Source organism: Stenella coeruleoalba (assembly GCF_951394435.1).
Source record: "Stenella coeruleoalba genome assembly, chromosome: 9".
Classification (NCBI taxonomy): Eukaryota; Metazoa; Chordata; class Mammalia; order Artiodactyla; family Delphinidae; genus Stenella; species Stenella coeruleoalba.
In genome coordinates this window covers 29851423-29877707 of record NC_137155.1, presented here as the reverse complement: position 1 = coordinate 29877707, position 26285 = coordinate 29851423, and the positions used below count along the sequence as shown (strand labels likewise).

At 38.1% G+C, this 26285-nt stretch overlaps 1 protein-coding gene across 7 annotated transcripts in view; it reads right to left on the bottom strand.

Annotated features, from left to right (window-relative positions):
* Positions 1 to 26285, bottom strand: part of RUNDC3B (RUN domain containing 3B) — a 147743-nt gene that overhangs the window by 30916 nt on the left and 90542 nt on the right. For all 7 annotated transcript variants that reach the window (XR_013829877.1, XM_079932197.1, XM_079932199.1 and 4 more), the window contains 2 exons: positions 16592 to 16760; positions 10418 to 10575 (listed from right to left, as the gene is read on the bottom strand). Coding sequence is in view for 6 of the 7 variants with exons in the window: in XM_079932197.1 (XP_079788323.1) it covers positions 10418 to 10575; positions 16592 to 16760 (327 nt within the window). In the remaining variant the exon portion in view is untranslated. The remainder of the gene's footprint in view (positions 1 to 10417; positions 10576 to 16591; positions 16761 to 26285) is intronic.

Sequence of the window (26285 nt, the reverse complement as noted above, 5' to 3'; positions counted from 1 at the left end):
TTTTACCATCCCCTTAGCTACCTAAAGAATTTAGATAATGGGTCTGGTTCCAGGAATAGAGCTATCACCAAAGACACCTTCAAAGAATATGGGCTAGGTGTGGTAAGGGAGAGATCAGAGTCTACTCTGCATCTCAGTATCTCTGCATGGTCAAGCAAACATTTGTTTACCAAACATTTACTTTCTCATCTCCATGTAAATTTCATCCCTCCACTCTGAAGTCCCAAACCACTGCTTCCAACATCCTACCCTCTTTTGTCTTTAGCTGAAGATGGTATTTAAGGTGAGGGTTTCAGCCAGAGCACCCTAGCTTCAAAAACTAGATCTTACATTCTTTTGAGCCCTCAATATTACATTCATTATTTTAATGAAAGACAAAAAGATGAAATTTCCACAGTTTGGTCTCTTTCCTTCCTTTCAGAGATTAGGCTCAAGTCTACTGCTACTTACAAGCTCTTTTAAAAGATGTAGAATCCCATATGTATAACTGATTCACTTTGTTATAATGCAGAAACTAACACACCATTGTAAAGCAATTATACCCCAATAAAGATGTTAAACAAAAAAAAGATGTAGAATCCCATTCTCTATATTTTGAGAGCAGTGCTTAGTCAGTTCAAAGCTGTCCATATTATTCTGTTCACTTACTTGATTCTTTATCCTGTGTCTCCAAACTTGAGGGTTATCCTCTCTCCCTCACTTTATTCCTTTCCCACCTACCTCAGATGCTGTGCTGATGCTCATGATGAAGCTTTACTTTCAGCCTCTAGATATATATAAGGCATATAGCCCTTGGCACTTAGCATTTAATATCTGTGACTCCACGTGCTCCTAAGTAATCCCAAAGGTCCATGGCATGAGGCAATTTTCAATTTTGATGAGTCAATACATTGGACGCCGATGGCTACAAGGCAAGTTCTGAGAGTGAGTCTAGCAAATGCCCAACACCCCTGCTGCACACCTCTGTTACTTTCCACTTACTATTTATTTCCTGATGTACTGTAATTCTCAGGATATAGTCCAGTACTATTTGTGACAGGGCACACTGAGAAAATCTTAGGCTACAACCTTCATGAAAATAAAGGACCTAATCTAGCAGGACTACAGGAGTGCAAAATTTTATGCTCATGAGCGTCATATTGAGAATCATAATGAGAATAATGAGAATGAGGTAAAGAGCACTGAAGTTCCAGAAAGGGAAAGCCACCGAACACCAGGTGTTGATACACTCCACCCCTCACTCTCCTAGGAACACAGGGTAAGAGAGTTACGGCCTCCAAGCCTCTCTTGACAACCCTGGAAGAGGAAGAGGACCACCACTCAGGCACTATTTGTTTACTGTCGGTGTTGGTGGCTGCCGTCCACTCAGTGTAAACTCTATGAGGGCAGGGACTTTGTTTTATTCACTCCTGAATCACCGGCACCTAGAACAGGGCCTGGCTCTTCATGGCATTCTCAATATTTATTTGTCAAGTGAATGAATAAAGGCCAGGGAAGTTACAAAAGCAATTTAGCACCAAAAGAAATAATGAGAGTTACTTTCTTTTTTTTTTTTTTGGCTGTGCCGCACAGCATGTGGGATCTTAGTTCCCTGACCAGGGATCAAAATTGTGCCCCCTACAGTGGAAGCATGGAGTCTTAACCACTGGACCACCAGGGAGGTCCCTACTCTTCTTAATTTAAAGTTTACCAGAATTGGAAAATGCTCATATAGCTTGTGAATATCCTAATTTCTTCATAATTTTAATATAAAAATTTCTTTGGGACTTCCCTGGTGGTCCAGTGGTTAAGAATCCACCTTCCAATGCAGGGGATGCGGGTTCAATCCCTGGCTGGGAACTAAGATCCTACATGCCTCAACTATAGAGAAGCCCAAGCGCTGCAACTAGAGAAGCCTGCACGCCGCAATGAAGACCCAATGCAGCCAAATAAATATTTTTAAAAAATAAATCTTTGTGTTTTGTTTTCTGTTAATTTTAGACACAGCCATGGGATAAAGACTCACTTTGTATCACTTTACAATTATTTCCCTTCAAATAAAACATTTTGAAAGAAGAAGCCTAAAAAGGAGCCACATACCCAAAATTTTTAAATTATTTACCTATGAAGTATTCTTGCCCAAAAAGTTAACCCCAAATCAAAGTCTCTTAAATGCTTTTCAACCTTGTTTACACTTAAAAAAAACTGAAGTATAGCTGATTTACAATAGTATACTAATTTCAAGTATATAGCGTAGTTATTCGATATTTTATGAATTATACTCCACTTAAAATTATTATAAAATGTTGGCTATATTCCCTGTGCTATAAATTACATCCTTGTATCTTATTTATTTTATCCTGGTTGCACTTTAGACCTTAACTTGACAGTATCTTTTGAAAAGAAAGAAACATTAATGAGTAATTTATTTATTTTATTTTTTTTAAAAATTATTTTATTTATTTATTTTTGACTGTGCTGGGTCTTCGTTGCTGCGCACGGGCTTTCTCTAGTTGTGGTGAGCCGGGTCTACTCTTTGTTGCGGCGCGCGGGCTTCTCATTGCGGTGGCCTCTCTTGTTGCAGAGCATGGGCTCTAGGTGCGCGGGCTTCGGTAGTTGTGGTGCGTGGGCTCAGTGGTTGTGGCTCGTGGGCTCTAGAGCGCAGGCTCAGTAGTTGTGGCACACGGGCTTAGTTGCTCCGTGGCATGTGGGATCTTCCTGGACCAGGGCTCTATCGCGTGTCCCCTGCATTGGCAGGCGGATTCTTAATTACTGCACTACTGGGAAAGCCCTAATGAGTAATTTAGAACCTCGAAAAACACTCAAATGCCTCCTTTTCTTTCTTTTTTTGGCTGTGCTGTGTGGCTTGTGGCATCTTAGTTCCCTGGCCAGAGACTGAACCCAGGCCCCCAACGCAGACTCCTAACCACTGGATCACCAGGGAATTCCCTCAAATGCTTCCTTTTCCCTCTCATTTTAAAATATAAGATAAACCCTGGATCCTTAGAGGAATGGATGATTCCAGGACAGGAAATATAGAAGATGAGCCTGGGATATCTTGTACCAGAAAGCAAGAAAATTAGCAAAGACAAATGTGTCATGTCAGAAGGACACAGGAATGAATATAAAGGCATTTCCATTAGTCAAAGATAGGACAATTGGAGCATCAAAAAGAAAAATAAATTTATGGGACAGAAATACCCTGAATATAGGCATTTCTGCTATAGTGCAGAAACAAAACAAAACAGCGTTCTGCAATTACACACTGAAAATAGCTGGCCTTATGGGGAGAACAGGGTTAGGGGCTGACAACTCAAAGTCTATTCAACCTTCCAACTACAACACTAAGAAAAACTGTGACAAACCTAACAAAACTTCAAACCCAATTTAAAATATTTGTTAAATTCCTATTAATTAAAGAAATATTACAATAACTTTACAACGACAACAGCTTTAACAACAACAAAAAAGTAAAAGCCATTTGATGGAAGAGGGTGCAAGGAAGGGTCAAGGCTGCTGAGGCTGAGGTTTACCATGGGGGCAAGGACAACTACAGAACAAGCACCTCCAAGTTCTAGCTCAACTGAGCTAGAGGAAAGCACGGTGAGAGAGTATTATGTACAGTGAGAGAGTGCCATCTGTTGGTGGCCTGCAGTATTTGCCTGTATTAATGTATTCTGCATTCTGCTGGTGTTTTATTTATTTATTTAGGCTGCGCCAGGTCTTAGGTGTGGCGTGCGGGATCTTTAGTTGCACACTGCGGGCTTCTCAATTGTGGCATGTGGACTCTTAGTTGCAGCGTGCATGTAGGATCTAGCTCCCAGACCAGGGATCGAACCCGGGCCTGCTGTGTTGGGAGCTTGGAGTCTTACCCACCAGGTAAGTCCCTGCTGGTGTTACTTTTTTGAGAAATGTTAAACCTCTAGGAAAAAATCAATTATGAATCAAGGCGATTTCTTTGCTATACTAACATCATCCCCTTACTTATGAACCTTGTATGCACTAATTCACATTATAGAAGAGATTATATGTAACAAGTTCATAATCTCAGAAGAGAGAAAGCAAAGCAAAATCTTCACTTCATTAGGAGCTAAGTAGGACATCAGCATCTTACTTTGAAAATTAATAATACCCTGTAAGAACTGTCATGGTAACCACCAAATAGCCCTAATAAGGAAAAGTTCTTTATAGATGATTCTAGCCTTTAAGCACGGAGGGAATAACAATTAGGAAATCACCATTTTACAAATCCTGATGAACAAACTGCTCCAAGTAATGCTTATCCATGGTCAAGCCATTAGATGAAAGGCTGATGAGAACCTCCACAAAGGAGAAATACGGCTGTAACCACCTAAATCCACTGTCCTATTTTAAGATCAATAAAAGTGGGACAACTTGTCTGCTTCCCAATAGGAAGTACTGAGCACTACCTATAAAATATTCTTGCCATAAAATTAAACTCAAATTTAGCCCAGCACCTCAGAGCAGTGGTTTTCAAGGCTGACTGGACATCAGGAACACCTGGGAAGCTTTTTAAACACTTGTACACTTGCCTGGGTCCCACCTTTGACAAATTAAATGAACATCTCTTGAGGCAAGGCTCAGGCAGGCATCCTCATTTTTCAAAATATACTTTTAAAAGGCTCCCTGAAGGATTCTAAATGTGCAACCAAGATTGAGAACTACTAATCCAGAGTTAAGAGGATATACTTTACAGAACAAACAGTACAAAGCAGTGATTTCTCAAACTTTATATGTCAATTAATCCCCTGAGGATCTTATTAAATACAGATGCTGATTCCACAGGTCTGGGGAGGGGCCTGAGAATCTGCTCCCAGATGATGCAAATGTAGCCAGTCCACTTTGAGAAGAGAGGATATAGTACAGAGAATACAGCTGTCCAGCACCAATCAAGAAGAGTCACATATGGAATTTAAAATGTTCTAGTGGCCACCTTAAAAAGCAGGTGAAATTAATTTTAATGATGCACTTATTTAACCCAATACATCCCAAACATTAGCATTTCAATAGGTAGTCAATATAAAAAGTTACTGAGGAGACATCTTACATTCTTTATTTCACACTATCCGGTGTGGATTTTATACTTACAGCATAACTTAGCTCAGACTAGCCACATTTCAAGTGCTCAACAGTCACATGTGGCTAATGGCTACATACTGGGAGGCATAGGCATATAAGAACAAGGTAAATAAACTACAAAGAACTAATCCAGAATGCTGGATGCTATGCAGGAAAAGTCTGCAAATAGACAATGACAGGAAAAGTAAAAGTGGGGAAAACTGTTCTAAATTAAGAGGCTTATGAGACATAACTATACGTAAAGTATGAGTGAATCCTGATTTGAAAAAGATCAACTACAAAAAAGTTTCTTTTAAAACAATTACGGAAACTTGGTATGAAAGCACATTCGATGATAAAAACAATTGTCCCTAATTTTATCAGGTGTGATTATGAAATTATGTGAGAAAGTATCCATAGTTTTTACAGATGTACAATGAAGTGCGTAGGAATCAAAGGGCATGATTGCTTCAAAATCATTCAGCAAAAAGTGAAAAAGAAAAAAGACAAGTAAAGTAAATGTGACAAATTCTGTTCAATCTGGGTGACGGGCAATCAGGGGTTTATTCTACAATTCTTTCTTTTGTGGATACTTGAAATTTTCTTTTTTTTTTATTTTATAAATTTAGTTATTTTTGGCTGCATTGGGTCTTCAGTGAGAGGGGGCTACTCTTGGTTGTGGTGCATGTGCTTCTCATTGTGGTGGCTTCTCGTGTTGCAGAGCACGGGCTCTTGGCACGTGGGCTCTGTAGTTGTGGCCTGCGGGTTCTAGAGCACAGGCTCAGTAATTGTGGTGCAGGAGCACAGGCTCAGTAATTGTGGTGCAGGGGCTTAGCTGCTCCGCCGCATGTGGGATCTTCCCGGACCAGGGCTCGAACCCATGTCCCCTGCATTGGCAGGTGGACTCTTAACCACTGCCCCACCAGGGAAGTCCCTTGAAAATTTCTTAATAAAAAATTAAAAATATAATAATAGCTTCAGAATTTAAATGCTAATTATAATTTTATAAGTATTAAATGCTAAATAACAGAAATAACTAAACAAAACAATATTTATATGTTAATAGTGATATTGTCCTATTTATAAATTGTAATTTAGGGATGCTTCCCTTTTTCATGTACTCAATGTAAAACACTTGCCAAATAAAATGAGTCACTTCTCCATGAAATCTGTAGGGCAGTTCTAACTGTTGGAGGCCCCTGGCCCAGATATAAGGACATCTGCTCAGATATAAGAGACTCTGCCAGCACTTTTAATCTAACATCAGGACTATAAAGGCAATGGAATGCCATTCATATCAAATAAGTACCCCTTTCCTGTTGTAATATATAATTTCTTACTAATACCAAGAAAATACAATAGAAATGGTTCTACCTATCTGGTACCTGGCCTTTTTCTCTTCTGGATGCATTTTCTTGACTTTTCTGTTCTTATATGGATAATAGAGTATGTAATATATATTAGCATGATTGTAATTTACTATTTTAATAACTGTTACCTGCCAAAAATATATATGACCAGCAACTGTCATGATCTGTCCATTATTAACTGGGCTATGATGACATCACTGCCTTCTCCTGTTAGAATCCATACCACTCATCCTAAAATTTGTGAACCAGGATGCCACAGCATCCTTGGCTTCTGGTTTGCAGGCCGACAGATCAAACCATCACTACTCACCATGAACTACACCAAACTGGCTGTTGAACTATGACAATGGCTTAGTTTTAGCAATGCATGATTCTTCACTCTACTATTTAGACTCTTCAGTCCCTTCTCTAGGAAGCCCTGTAAGACATTTTACTATTCCTATTCTTCAGATCATGAATAGAAAAATTTCATCAACTAAATATAAAAGACTCCCTATTACACATTTTATTGGTATTAATCATGACAAAGAATTTAGCTTTTGCATACTGTTCTGAAGCTGTCTATTCTTGAGGTCTGCAATCAGTGTTTTACAAAGAATCTTTTGTACAGTAGAACAACTATCTGAAGGTCTATCACAGATCCATAATATTATTATAAATATTAATCCAACTACCATTTAGAAACTAGATCTCAAAAGTGATACTCAGGAATAATACAATCAAGTCCAAATTCATGGTCTGGGCATGATAAGGTAAAGCATTTTAAACTCACTATTTATCCGAGTGAATTTATCAAGGAGATCTTAAGGTTTCTGTAAGCCAAAACAGGCTAATAATCTTGACTACCTTCTTTGTCCTACCTGTGTTAAACATGATACCACTTAATACTCATAATAATCCACAAGGTGAATATTATCTCAGTTTTACAAATAGGGAAACAGAGGCTCCAAGATATTAATCAAGATTGAGCTCATATTAGGCAAGGACAGAGCCAGTATCTGAACACAGTCCTGATCTGCAAGAAAGCTTTGGGGTACTCCTCTACCATATCACACTGTGCACTCTATTGCCCAAACTACAAGATGTTCAGATTTTATGAGTATTCAAAGACATTATTAAAGCATACTTTAACAGTAATTCAACAACACAGATAACCGTTGAGAAATATATAAAAAGCTAAGTGACAAATTATTTAAATCACCCAGGAAAAGCTAATCAACACAATGTAGAAGCAAATACTTCATGCTTCATTTTCTATTTAATGCTCCTTTTCTGACCTTTTTCTTTATACATTATACATTTTAATCTTCTCAAGGCCACTTTTATCTCCTCTGGATTAACAAAGGGAACTTCAGTGCCCAACTTTGACTGCAGGCCTTCCTAACTGTTGGTAAAAAAAATATCAGGAAGGAAAAAATGTCCACTCTCTCCCTATAGTTTCAAGGTGCCCAGAGATTATCTGCACCTTAAATATGATTCTGATAACGAAGTAAATCGTAAACATTCTGGAAGGCATATATCTTACTCTTCCATTAAGTATTCTTGTAATGGTTTTTGTACAAAGGAACCTTGTAAGACACCAATTTACAACCTAGCCAGAGATTGTAGCCATGGTATGTGAAAATAAATCTTTAACCTCTAAACTCAATAGTCTAATTCTCATCAGTGGCCTTAATTTTTTATTTTTTGCTCTATTAACTTAAAGAGATTAAAAATAACTCTAAGGTTTCTTTGCAAAATCAGGAAGATCAACGACACTTCTATCACAAAAGTAAGATAAAACCATAACTCGTAGATTCTTTTTCAAGCTAAAAAGTTTGAGACTGTTTCCTTTAAATTATCAGAAGCAAAATAAATGTGATACAGTCAGATTTAATTCTTCAAATGAAAATATCTCTGTGATGAAATAAAAACCGACTACATAATTATTTATAAGTTAAAAGCATTTAGACAAACTACCAGTATTATTTGCAAAAGAAAAATTATTTTCTTAATCTTTTAATTGTAAAGAAATAACCAGAAATCTCTACTGTTTGCTTCATAATATTCTTCTCTCTGCTTATAGTAGTGAGGGGCTACGGGAGGTATTAATCTGCCCCTCAGTGACTGATACCCCATACGACACACTCTCTTTAAAATATTAGAAAAATGGGACTTCCCTGGCGGCGCAGTGGTTAAGAATCTGCCTGCCAATGCAGGGAGCACGGGTTCGATCCCTGGTCCAGGAAGATCCCACATGCTGCAGACCAACTAAGCCCGTGCGCCACAACTGCTGAGCCTGTGCTCTAGAACCCGGGTCCACAACTACTGAGCCTGCGTGCCTAGAGCCCGTGCTCTGCAACAAGAGAAGCCACTGCGATGAGAAGCCCATGCACCGCAACGAAGGGTAGCCCCCGCTCGCCATAAATAGAGAAAGCCCACATGCAGCCACAAAGACCCAATGCAGCCAAAAAATAAAATTAAATTAAAAATATGTTTAAAAAATTAGAAAAAAAGTAAAAAACAATATGCGAACATAATTCTTTTTATCAAGATACAAATTCCCAGAAAACATTTAATTTTTATGCTCCTTAATAAAACTTTACTTAAAAAAATCATTTTTTATGCTTTTAGTCTCAAAGTATCTCCTTGCAAATTAGTTGTTAATTACAAAAGGAACAACAGTAACTATACAGAAGAGAAAAACACCTTAACCAAATGACTAAAATTAACATCACTAATAAAAGGCCAACAGACTTCATTGACCTCTGCATGTGATATCCTGAGGACACACTGCTTACGCTATATTCCAGCCACAAATGGATAAGCTCATTCTAATCACAAGGAAAAGCAAACAAACTCAAATTGACGGATAGTCTATAAAATTACTAGCCTGCGTTCTCAGAAATAACAATCTCATGTGAGACAATCACTGAAAAACTATTCTAAGTTAAGAGTGACTAAAGAGAATGACAGCCAAATGCAAAATGTGATCCTGGATTGGATCCTGTACCAAAAAAGCAAAAGCAATAAGAAACACTACTTGGACAATTGATGAAAGTGAAATATGAGTTACAGGTAAAAGAAGTATTTTACTGATTTAAATTTCTTAAAATCAGATCCAAAGTGTGGGTATTTAAGATAATGCCATTGTTCTTAGGAAAAACACACTGAAGTACTAAGGGGTAAAGAGATAATGATGTATGCAACCTCTCAGGTAGTTCAAAAAATAATGTTTGTATATACGAGCAGAGGGAGAGAATTATGACATGTGGAAAATGCTGAAAATTGGTGAATCTAAGAAGGGGCATGTGGGAATTATTTTGTACTATCCTTGCAACTTTTCTGAAAGTTTGAAATTATTTCAAAGTAAAAAATTTAAAAGTCATCCTTAAGATTAAGTAAATATTAATATGAGAAGATTTTCACCATAAACAACTAATTGATAAAATTAAGTTTGACAAAATGGTATGGTTAGTGCAAGTGATTTGAACAGTGATAAGTTAAGGAGCTGTACCAGAATGTAGATCAATACACAGTTTTCTTCATCAAAAAAAGTCTTGCTATGAAAAAAAGTCAGCTCTACTAAACTGTGCTTAGTGACATCCTGGCACAACCTGGTAACAAACAGTTTCTATAATGGCACTGTACTTAAATAGTACAGTGTACTTCGAATAGATGACCTTATATACCATCTTTTTGCATCAATCAATCAATCACTAAATAAATACTTTAAAAATATGCATGTGCATTTGGAATAATACACACCAAGTTATCGCGTTAACTCTGGATAGCACAACTGAAGGTGATTTTTATTTTCTTCCCATATTTTGTAAAGTTTCTACAGTGACCATGATTACTTTTATAAGAAAAAAGGAAACTTTTTAAAAAGAGTAAGTGAAAAAGAACTAAACAGAAGGCAATCAGACTTCTTGGAACCTGAATCCTATGCCACACATGCCATTTTTCTTAACTTTACTGCCAAAATTTTTCCAAAAGGACTCACTTACAGCTGATCTTGAAGCTCCACAATTATATATTCTAGCTGTTCCTTCTCCAATTTATGAGCCAGATCAGAATCTTCAATCCTCTGTAGTAGTATTTTATTCTGAGCGACAGATTCAGACAGCTGGTTCTCTCGAAGTCGTAAGAGTTCTTCAAGATAACCCTGGAAATACAGATCACCAACATATAGCAAGTGCAAAACTCTAATATGTATCTTGAAGACAAATGCTGAGTAGCTTAAATGTTATTCTTATCTATATTGTAATGAAACAATTTCAAAGTATCACTGAAGAAATAGAAAAAAAAGCTTTAATTGAATTAAAAATTTAATATATGTTTTCCATTATTTAAAGCTCTTCTCTAAAGTTCAATAAAATATGTTTGTAATTTAAGGTAAAACTTCATTACAACATTATAATTTCTAAGCTCCACAATAGTGATAAACACTCTCAATGCCTCCTAGCTTCAAAATACAGACCTAATTACAGAATGATCAATTATAAAGCTGCCTCTCTGTGATTATTGTTCAAAAACACTTATTAACATTTTAGCATTAACAAATTAGTGGGAAGCAGTATACTGTCTAGGTTAGGCCTGCAGGCTTAGGGATTATATCGTGTCATACTCAGTTCTACTACTTATAAACTAAGTGTCCTTGGGTAAATTACTTAATCTCTCTGTGCCTTATTTTCATCATCTAAAAAAGTGGGAACAATAAGGGTACCTAGCTGGGAAGATCAAATGAATTAATACAGTGCTTAGAATACTAGCTGGTACCCTGTATGCAATGTATAATTCCTAGCTATTATTATCAGCAGACACCTAATAGATATGAGACTTTTTGAACAGATCCTCTCTTATCTTTTCACCCATTTACTGTTTCTTTGTCCTTTTGCTCTGCTTTCTGGGAGTCTTCACTGGATTTATCCTCCAAATCCTTATACTAAATTTTTGAACTCAGGGAATCTTATTTTTCATTTCCAGTTTTTTTTGTGTGTTTTCTGACTGTTCCCTTCTCATGGCATCCTATTCTTTTTAGATCAGTGTGCTTTAAAATTCCTCTCAGGATATCAATTAGAATCTTTTTTTCTTAGAGTATTCTTCTGTTCCATTTCTTATCCTTTTCATGTGCCATTAACAAACTGCTTTAGCTATTTTGGCTTCATGATACATGTTAATAGTAACTAACACTGTTCCTGTTACCGAACTTCTTTTTCAGATTTTTTTCCTGACAATTCTCAAATATTTGCTTTTTCCATAATAAAAATCTCAAAAACTAAAGTTAATTTTTACAAATGAAATTCGGTAGGTATACACAGCTTAACAGAAACTATATAAATATGATTATTTATAAACATCAGTAATTAAACAATACTTAAATACCCAGCACTTAGATCAACCAGCAATACTTTCAGAGCCCCTATAATGTCTTTCCCTGATCACATCCCCTGCCTCCTTTGCAAAGATAACAATACCCTGAGATTTGTGTTTATCATCCCCTTGCTTTCCCTTCTAGCATTACCACAAATGTATGTCATCTTAAACAATATATTGGGCTTCCCTGGTGGCGCAGTGGTTGAGAGTCCGCCTGCCGATGCAGGGGACATGGGTTCATGCCCCGGTCTGGGAAGATCCCACATGTCGCAGAGCAGCTAGGCCCGTGAGCCATGGCCACTGAGCCTGCGCGTCCGGAGCCTGTGCTCCGCAACGGAAGAGGCCACAACAGTGAGAGGCCCACGTACCACAAAAACAAAAAAACAAAAAAAACAATATATTTAGTTTGGATGGGTTTTATCTATATTCTTTTGAAACTTGCTTTTTCATCTACAGTGATGAGTCTAACTGTAGTTCATTCATCACTCTCAATCGTGGATAGTATTCTGTTGCATGCATACTACAGCTTATTTATTCACTCTCCTATCAATGGCCATATGGATCATTTTAGATTTTTCTTAATATAAACAATATTCCTGTGAACAGTCAGTTATGAGACACCTGGGACACACATCTGAGAGTTTCTAGGAGACATGACTAGGAGCAGAGTCGCTGGGCCACGGGCCACACATATCTCCACATTTACTAGATAACACCAAATGGTTCGTACTATGGTTTTTATATTAATCACATCCTGTATTAATTCACGTGACTTTACATGAGTATCAAAGTTATACTGACTTCCTAAACTCATTGGAAAATATCCCTTCTTTTCCTATTCTCAAGAACAGTCAGTATAAAATAGGAATTACTGCCTTTTGAACATTTGGTATCATTTACCTCAAAAACCAAACAAGTGTGGTGATTCTGGGGAGAGGAGGGAATAGATTTTAAACTACTTGCTTAATTTTTTCAATGATTATAGGTCTATTAGTTTTGAGAAGTAATATTTATAAAAATTCTTCATCTAAGTTTTCTAAGGTGTTGACATAAAATTGGTAAAGTTATTCGTTAATAATTATGGGGGGTCTCCACTGCATTTATAGTTATGCTGCCTCTTCTTTTTTTTTTTTAATATTTATTTATTTAATTTTGGCTGCATTGGGTCTTAGCTGCGGCACACGGGATCTTTCGTTGCGGCTCGCAGGCTTTGTGTGGTGCGCGGACTCCAGGGTGCACAGGCTCTGTAGTTGTGGCACGCGGGCTCCGGAGCATGTGGGCTCTGTAGTTGTTGCATGCGGGCTCCAGTGCACGTGGGCTCTGTAGTTGCACAACACAGGCACTCTAGTTGTGGCGCACGGGTTCAGATGCCCTGCGGCATGTGGGATCTTAGTTCCCCAACCAGGGATTGGACCTGTATCCCCTGCATTGGAAGGCAGATTCTCAACCACTGGACCACCAGGGAAGTCCCTGTCTAGTCTCTTTTAATTCTTAAAATTGTCTATCTGTGCCTTAACTCTTTTAAATTTAATTATGGTTGAGATTTGTATATTTCATTAGTTTTTACAGATAATCAGCTTTTGGTTTTATTAATTCTGTATCTCTATTTCATTAATATCTGCTCTTATTTTTCTTATTTTGAACTGGTTTGGTTTTTTTACTTCTTGGATGCTTAGCTCTTTAATTTTCATTCTTTCTTTTCTAAGATAAGTAATTCTCCAAGCACTGAACAAGTTGCAACTTAGTACTAAGAGTATGCATTGTTTTCATTCCTGTTCACTTCTAAGTATTTCCACATTTCTTTTTTGACCCAAAATTTAGAAGACTTTATTTTTTTTAAATCCCCATTGGTGTACTTCAGGGTGTGGTAAAATTTTTCTATTGAATCTAACTTTATTGCATTGTGATCACTATTACATCATTTCTTTGGCATTTAACGGCATTTGTTTTGTGATCTAGCATAGTCCATAAAAACTGAATAGTTGTCCCATGTGTGCTTGAAAAGAATGTGTGTTCTAATTGTTAGCATTTAACATATTTTAGATTGAGCTTACTAGCTGTGTTGTTCATTACATCCTTATCAATTTTTTGTCTGTTTAATCTGTAATTATTAGGATGTTAAAATTTTCTACTATAATTATGGATTTATCCATTTCTCATGGATATTCTAACAATTTCTATCTCATATTTTTCATGGCTACATTGTTAAATGCATGTAAGTTCAGCACTGTTAAACAACATTCCTGATGAATTGTTCTTTTTTAAAAAGGCAATTCTTTCTTTAGTCTTAATGATGCTTTTTGCCTTAATGTCTATCTTGAATGATACCGATATAGAATTATTTTGGTTAGTATTTGCCTACTCTATTTTTATACTCCTAGTTTCAACTTTTTTGTGTCCCTCTTTTATGTATGCCTCTTACAGACGGCATATAACTAAAATTAATGATTTAAAACATAAATTTAAGAGTTTGTCTTTTTTCTCTTAATTTTAAAATTATTATTATTATTTTTTGGCCTCACCATGAGGCTTGTGGATCTTAGCTCCCTAACCAGGGGTTGAACCCGGGCCCTCGGCAGTGAGAGCACAGAGCCCTAACCACTGGACTGCCAGGGAATTCCCAAGAGTTTGTCTTAACTGGCAAGTTTACACCATTTACTTTTATGGTGATGTTGACTCTTTTGGTTGTATTGAGATTTATTTCTACCACTTTATTTTGTGTTTTCTTTATACCATCCTTATTTTTTCTCATTTGCTCTTTGCTATTGTGTTAATCAATTTTCCTTATTTTGTTTCTTTCTTATTATTAGTTTAAAAGCTAAATATTCTATTTCTTTTAACTGCAACTTTGGAAACAGGAATACACATTAAAAAATATGTCTATACTCCTTTGCTGTAACACAAAGACCTCAAAAGGCTTTAGCTTCAATCACCCTCTCTCTCTCTTTCTGACACTATTAGATAGTGTTTTAGTTCCATTTTACTTCCCAGGGAAGGCTGAAGCCTGAACTAATTGTTAAGCTTCAGATATTTTGTAATTCAGCTGTTAAAACACTGCTATTATAAAAAATTAAATTTTATAAACTTACCATTAAGTAAATTATATCAAAAAACAGAATAACTACAAAACCTATCGTTTCCCAAGTGTTTTACTATATTTTACTATTACAATCTGTGCTCTTCAAGTCATTTACATTTACTGTGTCTGCCTGGTAGAAAAACTATATAATGGTGTGCTACTGTGCCTCTCTTCCTGATTCTACATTCAGTGACATCAAATTGGTAGTTTTAAGTTGGCCATGATGGGAGTATTCATCCCAGAGAAATCAGCAAATGCTACAAATCAGGGCTTATCTAATTCCTCTGCAAAGCAAGTTGTTAATCATATCCCAGAACAACACTGCCACCCCATAATGGTCACTAATATTGCTGTTGCTGTTTCATGTAGTCAAGGTTTATTTGTCAATTTCTGTGCTTACTCTGCCGTTTTGCAGCGCATCCTGCCTTCTAGGTTCAGTTTCCAACTCGAATGATAGCGGGCCTAGGTTTGCTGCTCCCCGGTTGGTATTAAAACACAAGTACCTAGGTTAAGGGAATGGCCCCTCACCCCCACCCCAGAAGCCTGCAGTGACTGTAACTCATGACTTATTCCAGGCCCTTCTTTGTTTACGGTCCTTAGTGAGGCCCTTCTTTGTTTACAGTCCTTAGTGAGCTCCTATTTTTTAGGCCCTTCTTTGTTTACAGTCCTTAGTGAGCTCCTATTCTTTGAGAGAGCAGCTCTGTATGAAACTCTTTCAAATTTTATCCTACTTGGCATTTTCAGATTTTTGCAATGTAAAGGCTTTCAGTTATCATAGCGTGACTTCCGGCTGGTAGCTGGTACCAGAATTCTCCTTTAACAGGGTATTAAAGTTTTCTTTATATTTCTAACTAGCAGCTGTTTGTCTACAGGAAATCTCTTCATATTTGTAAATTTCCTTTGTAACCATTTTCCTCAGTGTATTTTTTATTGTTCTGATAATTCTATGGATAATTCAATTGGGCTCTCCCTACACAGCTCATCTATGAATAATGATAATTTGAAAGGAAGGGTTGGAAGGAAAATAAATCATACAGTGAAAAAGAAGAGGTTACAACTCAAGATGATAGAGTTTATATTCCATTCTGTTATGTACCCCACTTTGCCTACTACAGCGCTTAACCCACAAGAGCTGCTAAAATACCTGATTTAAAAAAAAAAAAGAGTGAGACACATATATGGAATTTCTTAGGCAATTACTGCATTTTCATAAACCAAATAATCCTTTATAAAATTAATCATAGAAACTAATACCTCAGACAAATGAAACTGCATACAGAAGAATAAATGGCTTATTATATATATTAAAACATAAAATTATTTAAGAAACAAAAGCCTCTCCTAAAACTGGCCCTGATTTTTTTGTTTGTTTGTTTTTTGCGGTACGCGGGCCTCTCACCGTTGTGGCCTCTCCTGTTACGGAGCACAGGCTCTGGACGCGTAAGCTCAGCGGCCATGGCTCACGGGCCCAGCCGCTCCGCGGCATGTGGGATCTTCCTGGACCGGGGCACGAACCCGTGTCCCCTGCATCGGCAGGCGGACTCTCAACCACTGTGCCACCAGGGAAGCCCAGGCCCTGATTTTTAATTAAAAGGAGGACAATCCAAGAACAGAAAGGAAGTAGCAATAGGTAAATACTTCTATACAGCTAAAAGGTCTTTTGGTAGTGACAGTCTAAAGGTAGTACTAGAACCAAATTAAATGACTTTTGACAACTGATAAATACCTTCTGTTCCAGTGTTAGTTGATACTTTTGTTTAACTCTCTTACACTTGTTGAACCAACTATTCTCATCCATGATGAAAGGAGGCCCGATGTTCTCTGGAGTGCTGCTTTCACTACCACTGCTTCCCAAAGTCCTCAGCTCTTCCTCATCACTGCTGATGCTGTCAGAACTGAGAAGATTAAAAATTTTTAAAGAAACAAAATTCATAATATGTTCCACTTTGATTTTTTAGAAACACTTCTGTATTTGCAAGCTACTGGTGAGCAAGCTCCAAAATATTCATCACTGACTATACAATAATAATGATACTATCATCAAGCCTAGAGATGCTACAGAAGTTCAAGTGAGGTTTACAGACCTAAGGGCACTCACACAGAAACTGTGAGAATGTCCTGAGGAGAGAGAAAACACTTCTAAAGAAGAGAACCAGAAACTCCACATGTGCTGAGAAGACCTGTCTAGCTGTGTTCTTTTTACTGTCCCACGTAGATCAAAAGAATGAAACTGGAACCCTATCTTATACCATATACAAAAATCATTCTAAATAGATTAAAGACTTGAATGTAAGACCTGAAACTGTAAAAATCCTAGGAGAAAACATAGGGGGTAAGCCCTTGACATCAATCTTGACAACGATTTTTGGATTTGACACCAAAAAAAAAAAAAAGTAAAAAAAAAAAGCAAAAGCAAGATAAAGAAGCGGGGCTACACCAAACTAAAAGCCTTCTGCACAGCAAAGGAAACCAGCAACAAAATGAAAAGGCAACATACTGAATGGGAGGAAATATCTGCAAATCATATATCTGATAAGGAGTTAATATCCAAGATATATAGAGAACTCAACAGCCAAAAAACAAACGTGATTGAAAAATAATCAGAGGAATAGAATAGACATTTTTCAAAAAAAGACATACGAATGGCCAACAGGTACATAAAAAGGTGCTCAACATCACTTATCATCAGGAAAATGCAAATCAAAATCACAAGATATCACCTCACATCTGTCATAATGGCTATCATCTTAAAAAAAAAAATGACTATCATCAAAAAGATAAGTGTTGGGCTTCCCTGGTGGCACAGTGAGAGTCTGCCTGCCGATGCAGGGGACATGGGTTCGTGCCCTGGTCCGGGAAGGTCCCACATACCGCAGAGCGGCTGGGCCCGTGAGCCTGTACTCTGCAACGGGAGAGGCCACAACAGTGAGAGGCCCGCGTACCGCAAAAAAACAAACAAACAAAAAAGATAAGTGTTGATGAGGATGTGGAGAAAAGGGAACCCCTGTGCACTGCTGTGGGAGTGTCAACTGATACGGTCATTATGGAAAACAGAATGGAGTTTCCTCAAAATATTGAAAATAGAACTACCATATGATCCAGCAATCCCACTTCCAGGAATGTATCAAAAGGAAATGAAAACAGAATCTTGAAGAGATACCTGTACTCCCATGTTTACTGCAGCACAAGTAATCAAGATATGGACATGAGCTAAGTGTCCATCAATAAATGAATGGATAAAGAAGATGTGGTGTATACATATACACAGTGGAATACCGTTCAGCCATGAGAGGTTAAGAAATCTTGCCATTTGCAACAACATGGATGGATCCTGAGAGCATTATGCTAAGTGAGATAAGCCAGACACAGAAAGACAAATACTGGAGGTATCACTTATATGTAGAATCTTAAAAAAAAAAAAAAAAAGTCAAACTCATAGAAATAGAGACTAGAACATGGTTCCCAGGGGCGAGGAGGAGGAATAGGGAGAGGTTGGTAAAAGGGTACAAACTTTCAGCTGTAAGATTAATAAAATCTGAGTATCTACTGTAAAACATGGTGATTATAGTTGATAACACTGTATTATATAACTGAAATTTGTTAAGAGAGTATAACTTAAATGTTCACACACACACACAAAAAGATAAATACATGAGGTGATGGATATATTAATTAACAACACGGGGGAAATCCTTCCGCAAGGTATACATTATCAAAATACGGTATCAAATCACCACAATGTACACTTGAAATATCTCAGAATTTTATTTGTTAATGATACATCAATAAAGCTGATTTTACAAAAGAGTAAGAAAAGATCATCACAAACCCAAAGAAGGTAGAAGAAACAAAATAATATAGATAAAAACAGAAATTAATGAGCTAGATGGCAAAGGTACAACAGAGGATCAACAAAGAAAAACAAACACTTAATGACTAACAAAATTGATAAAGCTTTGGCAAGGATGATTTAAGAGACAAAAAAATAAAAGTTACGATAACAAAAAGCAAAAGATAACTAGAGATGAAAAGAGATTTAAAAGATATTAAAAGAAATTCTCTGAACATCATGATATAAAATTCTGAAAATTTTAACAAAATAAAATTTACCAAAACTGAACCAATAATAGAAACTGGAAAGATGATAAATAAATCAGTAAGTTTTAAAAACATCCAAGAGGGACTTCCCTGGTGGCACAGTGGTTAGAAATCTGCCTGCCGGTGCAGGGGACATGGATTCCATCCCTGTTCTGGGAAGATCCCACACGCTGCAGAGCAACTAAGCCCATGCACCGCAACTACTGAGCCTGTGCTCTAGAGCCTGCGAGCCACAATCACTGAGCCCGTGTGCCACAACGACTGAAGCCCACGCACCTAGAGCCCGTGCTCCGCAACAAGAGAAGCCACCGCAATGAGAAGGCTGCGCACCGCAACAAAGAGTAGCCCCCGCTCACCACAACTAGATAACGCCTGTGTGCAGGAACAAAGGCCCAACACAGCTGAAAGTAAAAATAAATAAATAAATATATTTGTGAAAGAAAAAAGCAATGAATACACAAAAAAATAAAAAATAAATTAAAAAATCCAAGAGTAGAAAGGGAGAACTGATAACAAGGAAGTTCCTTATAAGGACAAGGAAGAAAATAAATACTAACTACGGTGGTCCAAGGAACTATATAAACACTTCACATACATCACCTCATTAATCCTCATGATATCCCCATGAGGTACTGCTGTACTATTTAATAGGTTCATTCAGCAAATGAAGAAAATGAGAATACGAGATGATAAGCAGATGCTTGAGGTCACACCAGTAAGGGGAACTGGTATCACTATTTTAGGCAGAACATTCAGTGGAGGCTTCATTACTAAGGTGGTATTAAGCTGAGTTTTAGAGAAGATGAACGAACTAGCCATGCAAATATCTGAGAGAGACTGTGCTCCTGGTAGAGAGGACAGAAAGATGCACAGGTGTGCCCAGTGTGCTCAAGGGATAACAAGATGGCCAGTGTTACTGAAGCACAGTGAGTAACAGGGCAGGGAGTAAGACATGAGGTCAGAGAGGTACTGGAGGCCAGATCAACTAAGGAATTTGTTTTTCACTTCGGGTCAGAAGGAAAGAAACTACTGGAAAGTTGTGAGCAGAGGAATGAAGTGATTTGACTTATAGTTCAAAAGGATCACTCTGGCTGCTCTATGGAGAAATAAACTACAGGAGGCAAGAGGTGGAGCACGAAGACTCTTGCAAATCTCCAGGTTTAAATTTAGGAGGTGATGGTGGTGCAAAAATATTTGCTGATGGATCGTATGTGGATTATGGAAGAGAGAATTCAACAATGACTCCAAAGTTTTTGAGCATAAACGACTGGAATGCTAGAACTACCATTCTTGGAATGGCAAAGACTAAAGGAAGGAAAGTTGTTTTGTGTGGGGGGGTGTGGGGTGATGGGATTAGGAGTTCATTATTGTACCTGTTATATCTGAGGTGCTTATTACACATCCAAGTGGAGGTGTCAACTTGGCAGCTGGATGTATGAGTTTCAGAGTTTAGAGTAGTGTTCCAGGTGGAAGTATATATTTGGGAAAGAGCAGCACATAGATAGTATTTAAAGCCATGAAACTAGATGAAACTACTTAGTACAGACAGAGAAGATGATTCAGGACTGATCTCTGAAACAGTCCAACATTTAGAGGTTGGGGAAATGAGGAGAAAGCAGTGAAGGGGAGTAAAAAGGAGGAAAAGCAGAAGAGTGCTGACAAGAGCAGTCATGTGTATCAAACACTGCTCCAAGGTCAAGTAAGGTGAGGAAACTAACCCCTGGATTTCGCAACAAGACAATTACTGGTGACTCTGAAAAGAGCAGTTTCAGTGGTAGGTATTAAAGCTCATATGAATAGTTCAAGAGTGAATGGAGACAAAAAAAAAAAAGGGAGGCATGGTTTTGTAATAAAGGAAGGGGTACTAAGAAAAAGCTAGAAGTGAATGTGGGGTTAGGAAAGTTTCTCTGTTTCATTTTTTAAGATGGGGAAAATAACAACATGCTTATATGCTGTGATGTGTGGGAAGATCTAGAAAAGGAAAAATTAATGGAAGGGGACAACCGCTGGAGCTAAGACCTTAAACAGAAAAGACAGGATGGGATGCAGTACACAGGCGAAAAGACTGGCCTTTGGTAGCAAATGATTAGCGTCTCCCTACTAAGAGGGGGAAAAGGCAGAGTACAGTGGTCCCTCAGTACTCATGAAGGACTGGTTCCAGGAGCCACCCCAGATATCGAAGTCCATGGGTGCTCAAGTCCCTTATATGTACAAGTCCCATATACATCTGATCCACAGCTGGTTGATTCATGGAGGTGAAACCTGCAGATATGGACAGCCAACAGCACATGGAATGCTACGCTTAGGAAGGGCAATTGAACAGCATGCTGGATCGTTTACGGTCTCTCTAACTCAGCAATTTTGTTTGCAGAAATTTACCTCTTTAGGAAATAATCATTCTAAGTATAAAGACTTAGCTACTAGAATATTATACTTTAAAGTGAAAAATTGAAGGCATCATAAAAGACCAATAATCATTGGCTACTACTAGACTTTTTTGGCCTAAAATCCATTCAAGGAAAAAATGTTTAAAGTTACACCAAGCAGTAACTCAGAAAAAACTTAACTTTTCTCACTGGTACACAACCTAAAACTTAATTAAACCAATTTTAAATATGAAATATATTTTAGGATGCTTTCTCTTAACATATTTCATGTATTTAGCTTCAGAAGGATAAAACTCTATTTCAAAAGACTAATAGCTAATAAATATTTTTTAAAGTTCAACTTCACCAGCAATCAAATAAATGCAAACCGAAACAACAACAGGATATCATTTTTTACTTACAAAATTAGCCACACCTTTAAGTTAGAAACTGTGGAGGCAGGCACTGTCACATATTGCTGATAGGATCTACATTAGTATGGCCTCTCTGGACATGCTCTCTTGACAGCATGTTTCAAAAGTTTCAATGACATATATACTAGAAATTCTACTTCCAGGATTTTTTTTTAAATTTATTTTTGGCTGTGCTGGGTCTTCGTTGCTACACGTGGGCTTTCTCTAGTTGCAGCAAGCGGGGGCTACTCTTCGATGAGGTGTGAGGGCTTCTCATTGCAGTGGCTTCTATTGTTGCGGGGCATGGGCTCTAGGTGCGCGGGCTTCAGTAGTTGTGGCATGCGGGCTCAGTTGTTGTGGCTCGCAGGCTCTAGAGCACAGGCTCAGTAGCTGTGGTGCACGGTCTTACTTATTCTGTGGCATGTGGGATCTTCCTGGACCAGGGCCCAAACCCATGTCCCCTGCATTGGCAGGCAGATTCCTAACCACTGTGCCACCAGGGAAGCCCCTACTTCCAGGATTTTAACTTAAAGAAATAATGATGGTTCTGCATAAAAAGATGTAGTGACAAGGATATTAACTGCAATACTATATACGACGAAACTAAATGCACTCCAGAAGTACAATAACTGGGTTAACATACTATACTAACAATGAATTCTATTTATTTTAGGAAATGATGCTATAGAAGGACAGTTAAAGACGTGCAACAATGTTCATTATACAGTATTAAGGGAAACAGTTACATGTATATTATGCTTCCATTTTAATTTAAAAATATTCCTATGTACAGAAAAGGCTGAAAGCTATCCATCAAAATGTTAATGCTTCTAGCAGTTGCTCCTTAAATGTAAGATGAGTGACTTAAGCTTTCTTCTACTTTCTACTTTTCTGTACTTTCCAACTATTCTACAATAAACACTTAATTTTCCAAATAAGTTAAAAGCAGTAATTTGGGGAGGGACAGACTCTTATGGTTTCTTAAATGAGGCATCAAATAGAATTTTTAAAAATTGTGTCTAATTACAGGTACATTTGGGTGGAAGTAATTCAATTTTTAAAATATTGGCTCTTTATGACTATTAGGATAGTTTAAATCTTTCTAAAAAGAAAAGCTCCATGGTCTGTAATGCTAACTGGGTTACGACTAGGTTGAATTGGTGTTTCCTTTCTTGTTTATATAACAAGATGGTAGGAATCCTTTAGTATACAAAGAAGAGGAAGCTATACATATATGTTTGGATTAGTGCATCAAAGGAAGAGGAAATTGCACAAAAAAATCAGACAAAAGTGGCTAAGCAGCTGGGGACACAGAATATAGGTCATTAAACTCATTCTGAGGGCACCAGATGAGAAGGCTTCATTATCATATCTTTTTAAAAGCACTGTAATAATTACTACAGTCTCTTAGGTACGAAAAGAGAAAAATCTGTATTTACATTTTTCTTCATATTTTAATTTAAATTATTTCCTAAATCGCTAAAAATAGCCTTTCTAACTGCATTCTGATGACCAAACTCCTCTCTCCAACTGTCATCTTGCTCTTTAATTTCAGACTTGAGGCCCACTCTGCACAAACTAGCTGTGTGACTATGGCCAAGGTATTTAACCTCTCTGTGTTTCAGTTTTCTCATTTAAAAATAAGGACAGTGGTGCTTACCTCACTGGCTTCTGAGGAGATTAATGAGTTAATAGAAGTAAATGACTTAAAACAATGCTTGCTATATAATAAACATGCAATAAATGGTATTGACATTTTTACTAGTATTGTTTTGAACTATCCGTTATCTTCACAAAATGTCCTATAATCCAAACATATCCCAAAAGAGTACAATTTTATGCCTGTTAAAAACATCTTCTTGGTGTATTTCTTTTCTAGATCTAATGTAACAGACTTATCCCTTTTCCCAAGGGATCTACTTACTTAAGTTAGAAATCTTTGTACCATAATACTCTATTCCTCCTTCTCCTTCATCACCTAAAATATCTTCACACTCCTAGCTCTGAAATCATAGTGACTTCTCTTACTAGATGGTGATTATCTTGGATACAGGGATTGCATTCCTTTTTAGAAGTTCACAGAGTTCCTATAGTCTTGACATGTATGTATCCCTAGGAAAGTTTCTTTAGGCACTCAATAAATGTATCTTGGGTGTGTGTGTATGTTTGTGTGTACATATACATATATTACATATATACATATGTTACTCACTCTATCTCCCTTACAGCTTTGGCCTGATCATAACATTTCAGAAGTATATAAAGAGAGGGGAGCAGAGTCAAGATGGCAGGCTACGAGGACTCGGAATTCGCATCTCCCGCACAACTAGGGCACCTAGCTGGCACCGGTGGGGGACCACAGACACCTAAGGGGACGGGAGGAACCCCCAGCGACCGGGTAGGACATGGGGCCTGGGTGGAAGGGACGGGGGAGGAGAAGTGGAGGCGGGAAAGGACTGGCGGCCCTGGACTGGCGGCCCTGAGGGGCGGCTGGGGGAGGGGAGGAGTTCCTACACCCAGTGGGACCCACCCACGAGATGGGGGAGACCCTGGGGGAGACAGTGGGGGAGGGGCGTGAAGGAATGGAAGGGAACGGGGCCAGGCTTTCCCTGTCCACTTAGGCACCGGGGAGCCTCTTGGGCTCCCGGGCCTAATCCTCTGCCCTCAGAGCCTCCCTCCTGCCCGCAGAACCCAAGCCCCGCCCCTACACCCCCACCCAGGGCCTTACCTCTACGCTTGGAGACACCTCAGAGACCCCCTCCAACGTGCTGGGCCTAAACCCCACCCACACGCCCTCACCCACGACCTTACCTCCAAACTCTGGAACCCCACACGCCAGAGGCCCTTCTTTGGACGTGCTATTTCTCCCCTTCTGGGTGGGGCCTAAGCAGAGGCCCTGCCCTACACTTGAACGTCGCCAGCCTAGGCCCCGCCCACAAAGCCTTTTCCAGCTGGCGTGGGTCTTGAGCCTAGACCCTGCCCCACACTGAAACATCAGGCCCCACGCTGAAATGTCACCCCCCACCTAGGCTCCGCCCCACCCTAAACCCCACCCCTGCCTATGTTCCAAACCCTGCCTGAACTCTGCCCCACTTAGTCAAGGCTTTCTTTTTTCTTCTTTTAGGTTGGGGTTCTATTTTACCCTGTTGTTGATTCATTTATACTTTTATTTTTTCTAATAAATCTTTTATTTTTCTAATTTTATTGTATTCTTTACACTTTGTTACTGCTCTGCTCCTTTTGGCTTGTTCCCTCCCTTTTCTTAAATTTATTTATTTATTTGTTTATTTTCTTTTTTCTGTTGTGGTTTTGTTTTACTTTGTTGAAGTTGTTTCAATTATATTTTTATTTTTTCTAATATATTTTTTATCTTTCTAATTTTATTTTATTTTTTATTCTTTGTTATTGTACTGCTTGCTTTTTTTTTTTTTTTTTTGCCACACCATGCAGCTTGCCGAATCTTGGTTCCCAGGCCGAGGGTTGGCCCGAGCTCCTGTGGTGGGAGTGCCAAGCCCAAACTGCTGGACTAATGGAGAACCTCAGACCCCAGGGAATATTAATTGGAGTGAGGCCTCCCAGAGGTCCTCATCTCAGCACCAAGACCTGGCTCTACCCAACTGCCTGCAAACTCCAGTGCTGGACGCCTCAGGCTAAACAACCAGTAAGACAGGAATAAAGCCCCAACCCAACCATCAAAAAAAACAACTGAAATGACAAAATAATATGTTACAGACAGAGAAGCAAGGTAAAAACGTACAAGATCAAATAAATGCAGACAAAATAGGCAAGCTACCTGAAAAAGAATTCAGAGTAATGATAGTAAAGATGATCCAAAATCTCAGAAACAGAATGGAGAAAATATAAGAAACGTTTAACAAAGATCTAGAAGAACTAAAGAGCAAACAAACAGTGATGAACAACACAATAACTGAAATGTAAAATACTCCAGAAGGAATCAATAGCAGAGTAACTGAGGCAAAAGAACAGATAAGTGAGCTGGAAGATAAAATGGTGGAAATAACTGGTGGGGAGTAGAATAAAGAAAAAAGAATGAAAAGAATTGAGGATACTCTCAGAGACCTCTGGGAGAACATTAAACGCACCAACATTTGAATTATAGGGGTCCCAGAAGAAGAGAAAAAGAAAGGGACTGAGAAAATATTTGAAGAGATTACAGTAAAAAACTTCCCTAACATAGAAAAGGAAATAGTCAATCAAGTCCAGGAAGCTCAGCGAGTCCCATACAGGATAAACCTAAAGAGAAACACGCCGAGACGCACATTAATCAAACTATCAAAAATTAAATACAAACAAAAAATATTAAAAGCAGCAAGGGAAAAGCAACAAATAACATACAAGGGAATCCCCATAAGGTTAACAGCTGATCTTTCAGCAGAAACTCTGCAAGCCAGAAGGGAGTGGCAGGACATATTTAAAGGGAAGAAACTACAACCAAGATTACTCTGCCCAGCAAGGATCTCATTCAGATTGACAGAGAAATCAAAAGCTTTACAGACAAACAAAAGCTATGAGAATTCAGCAC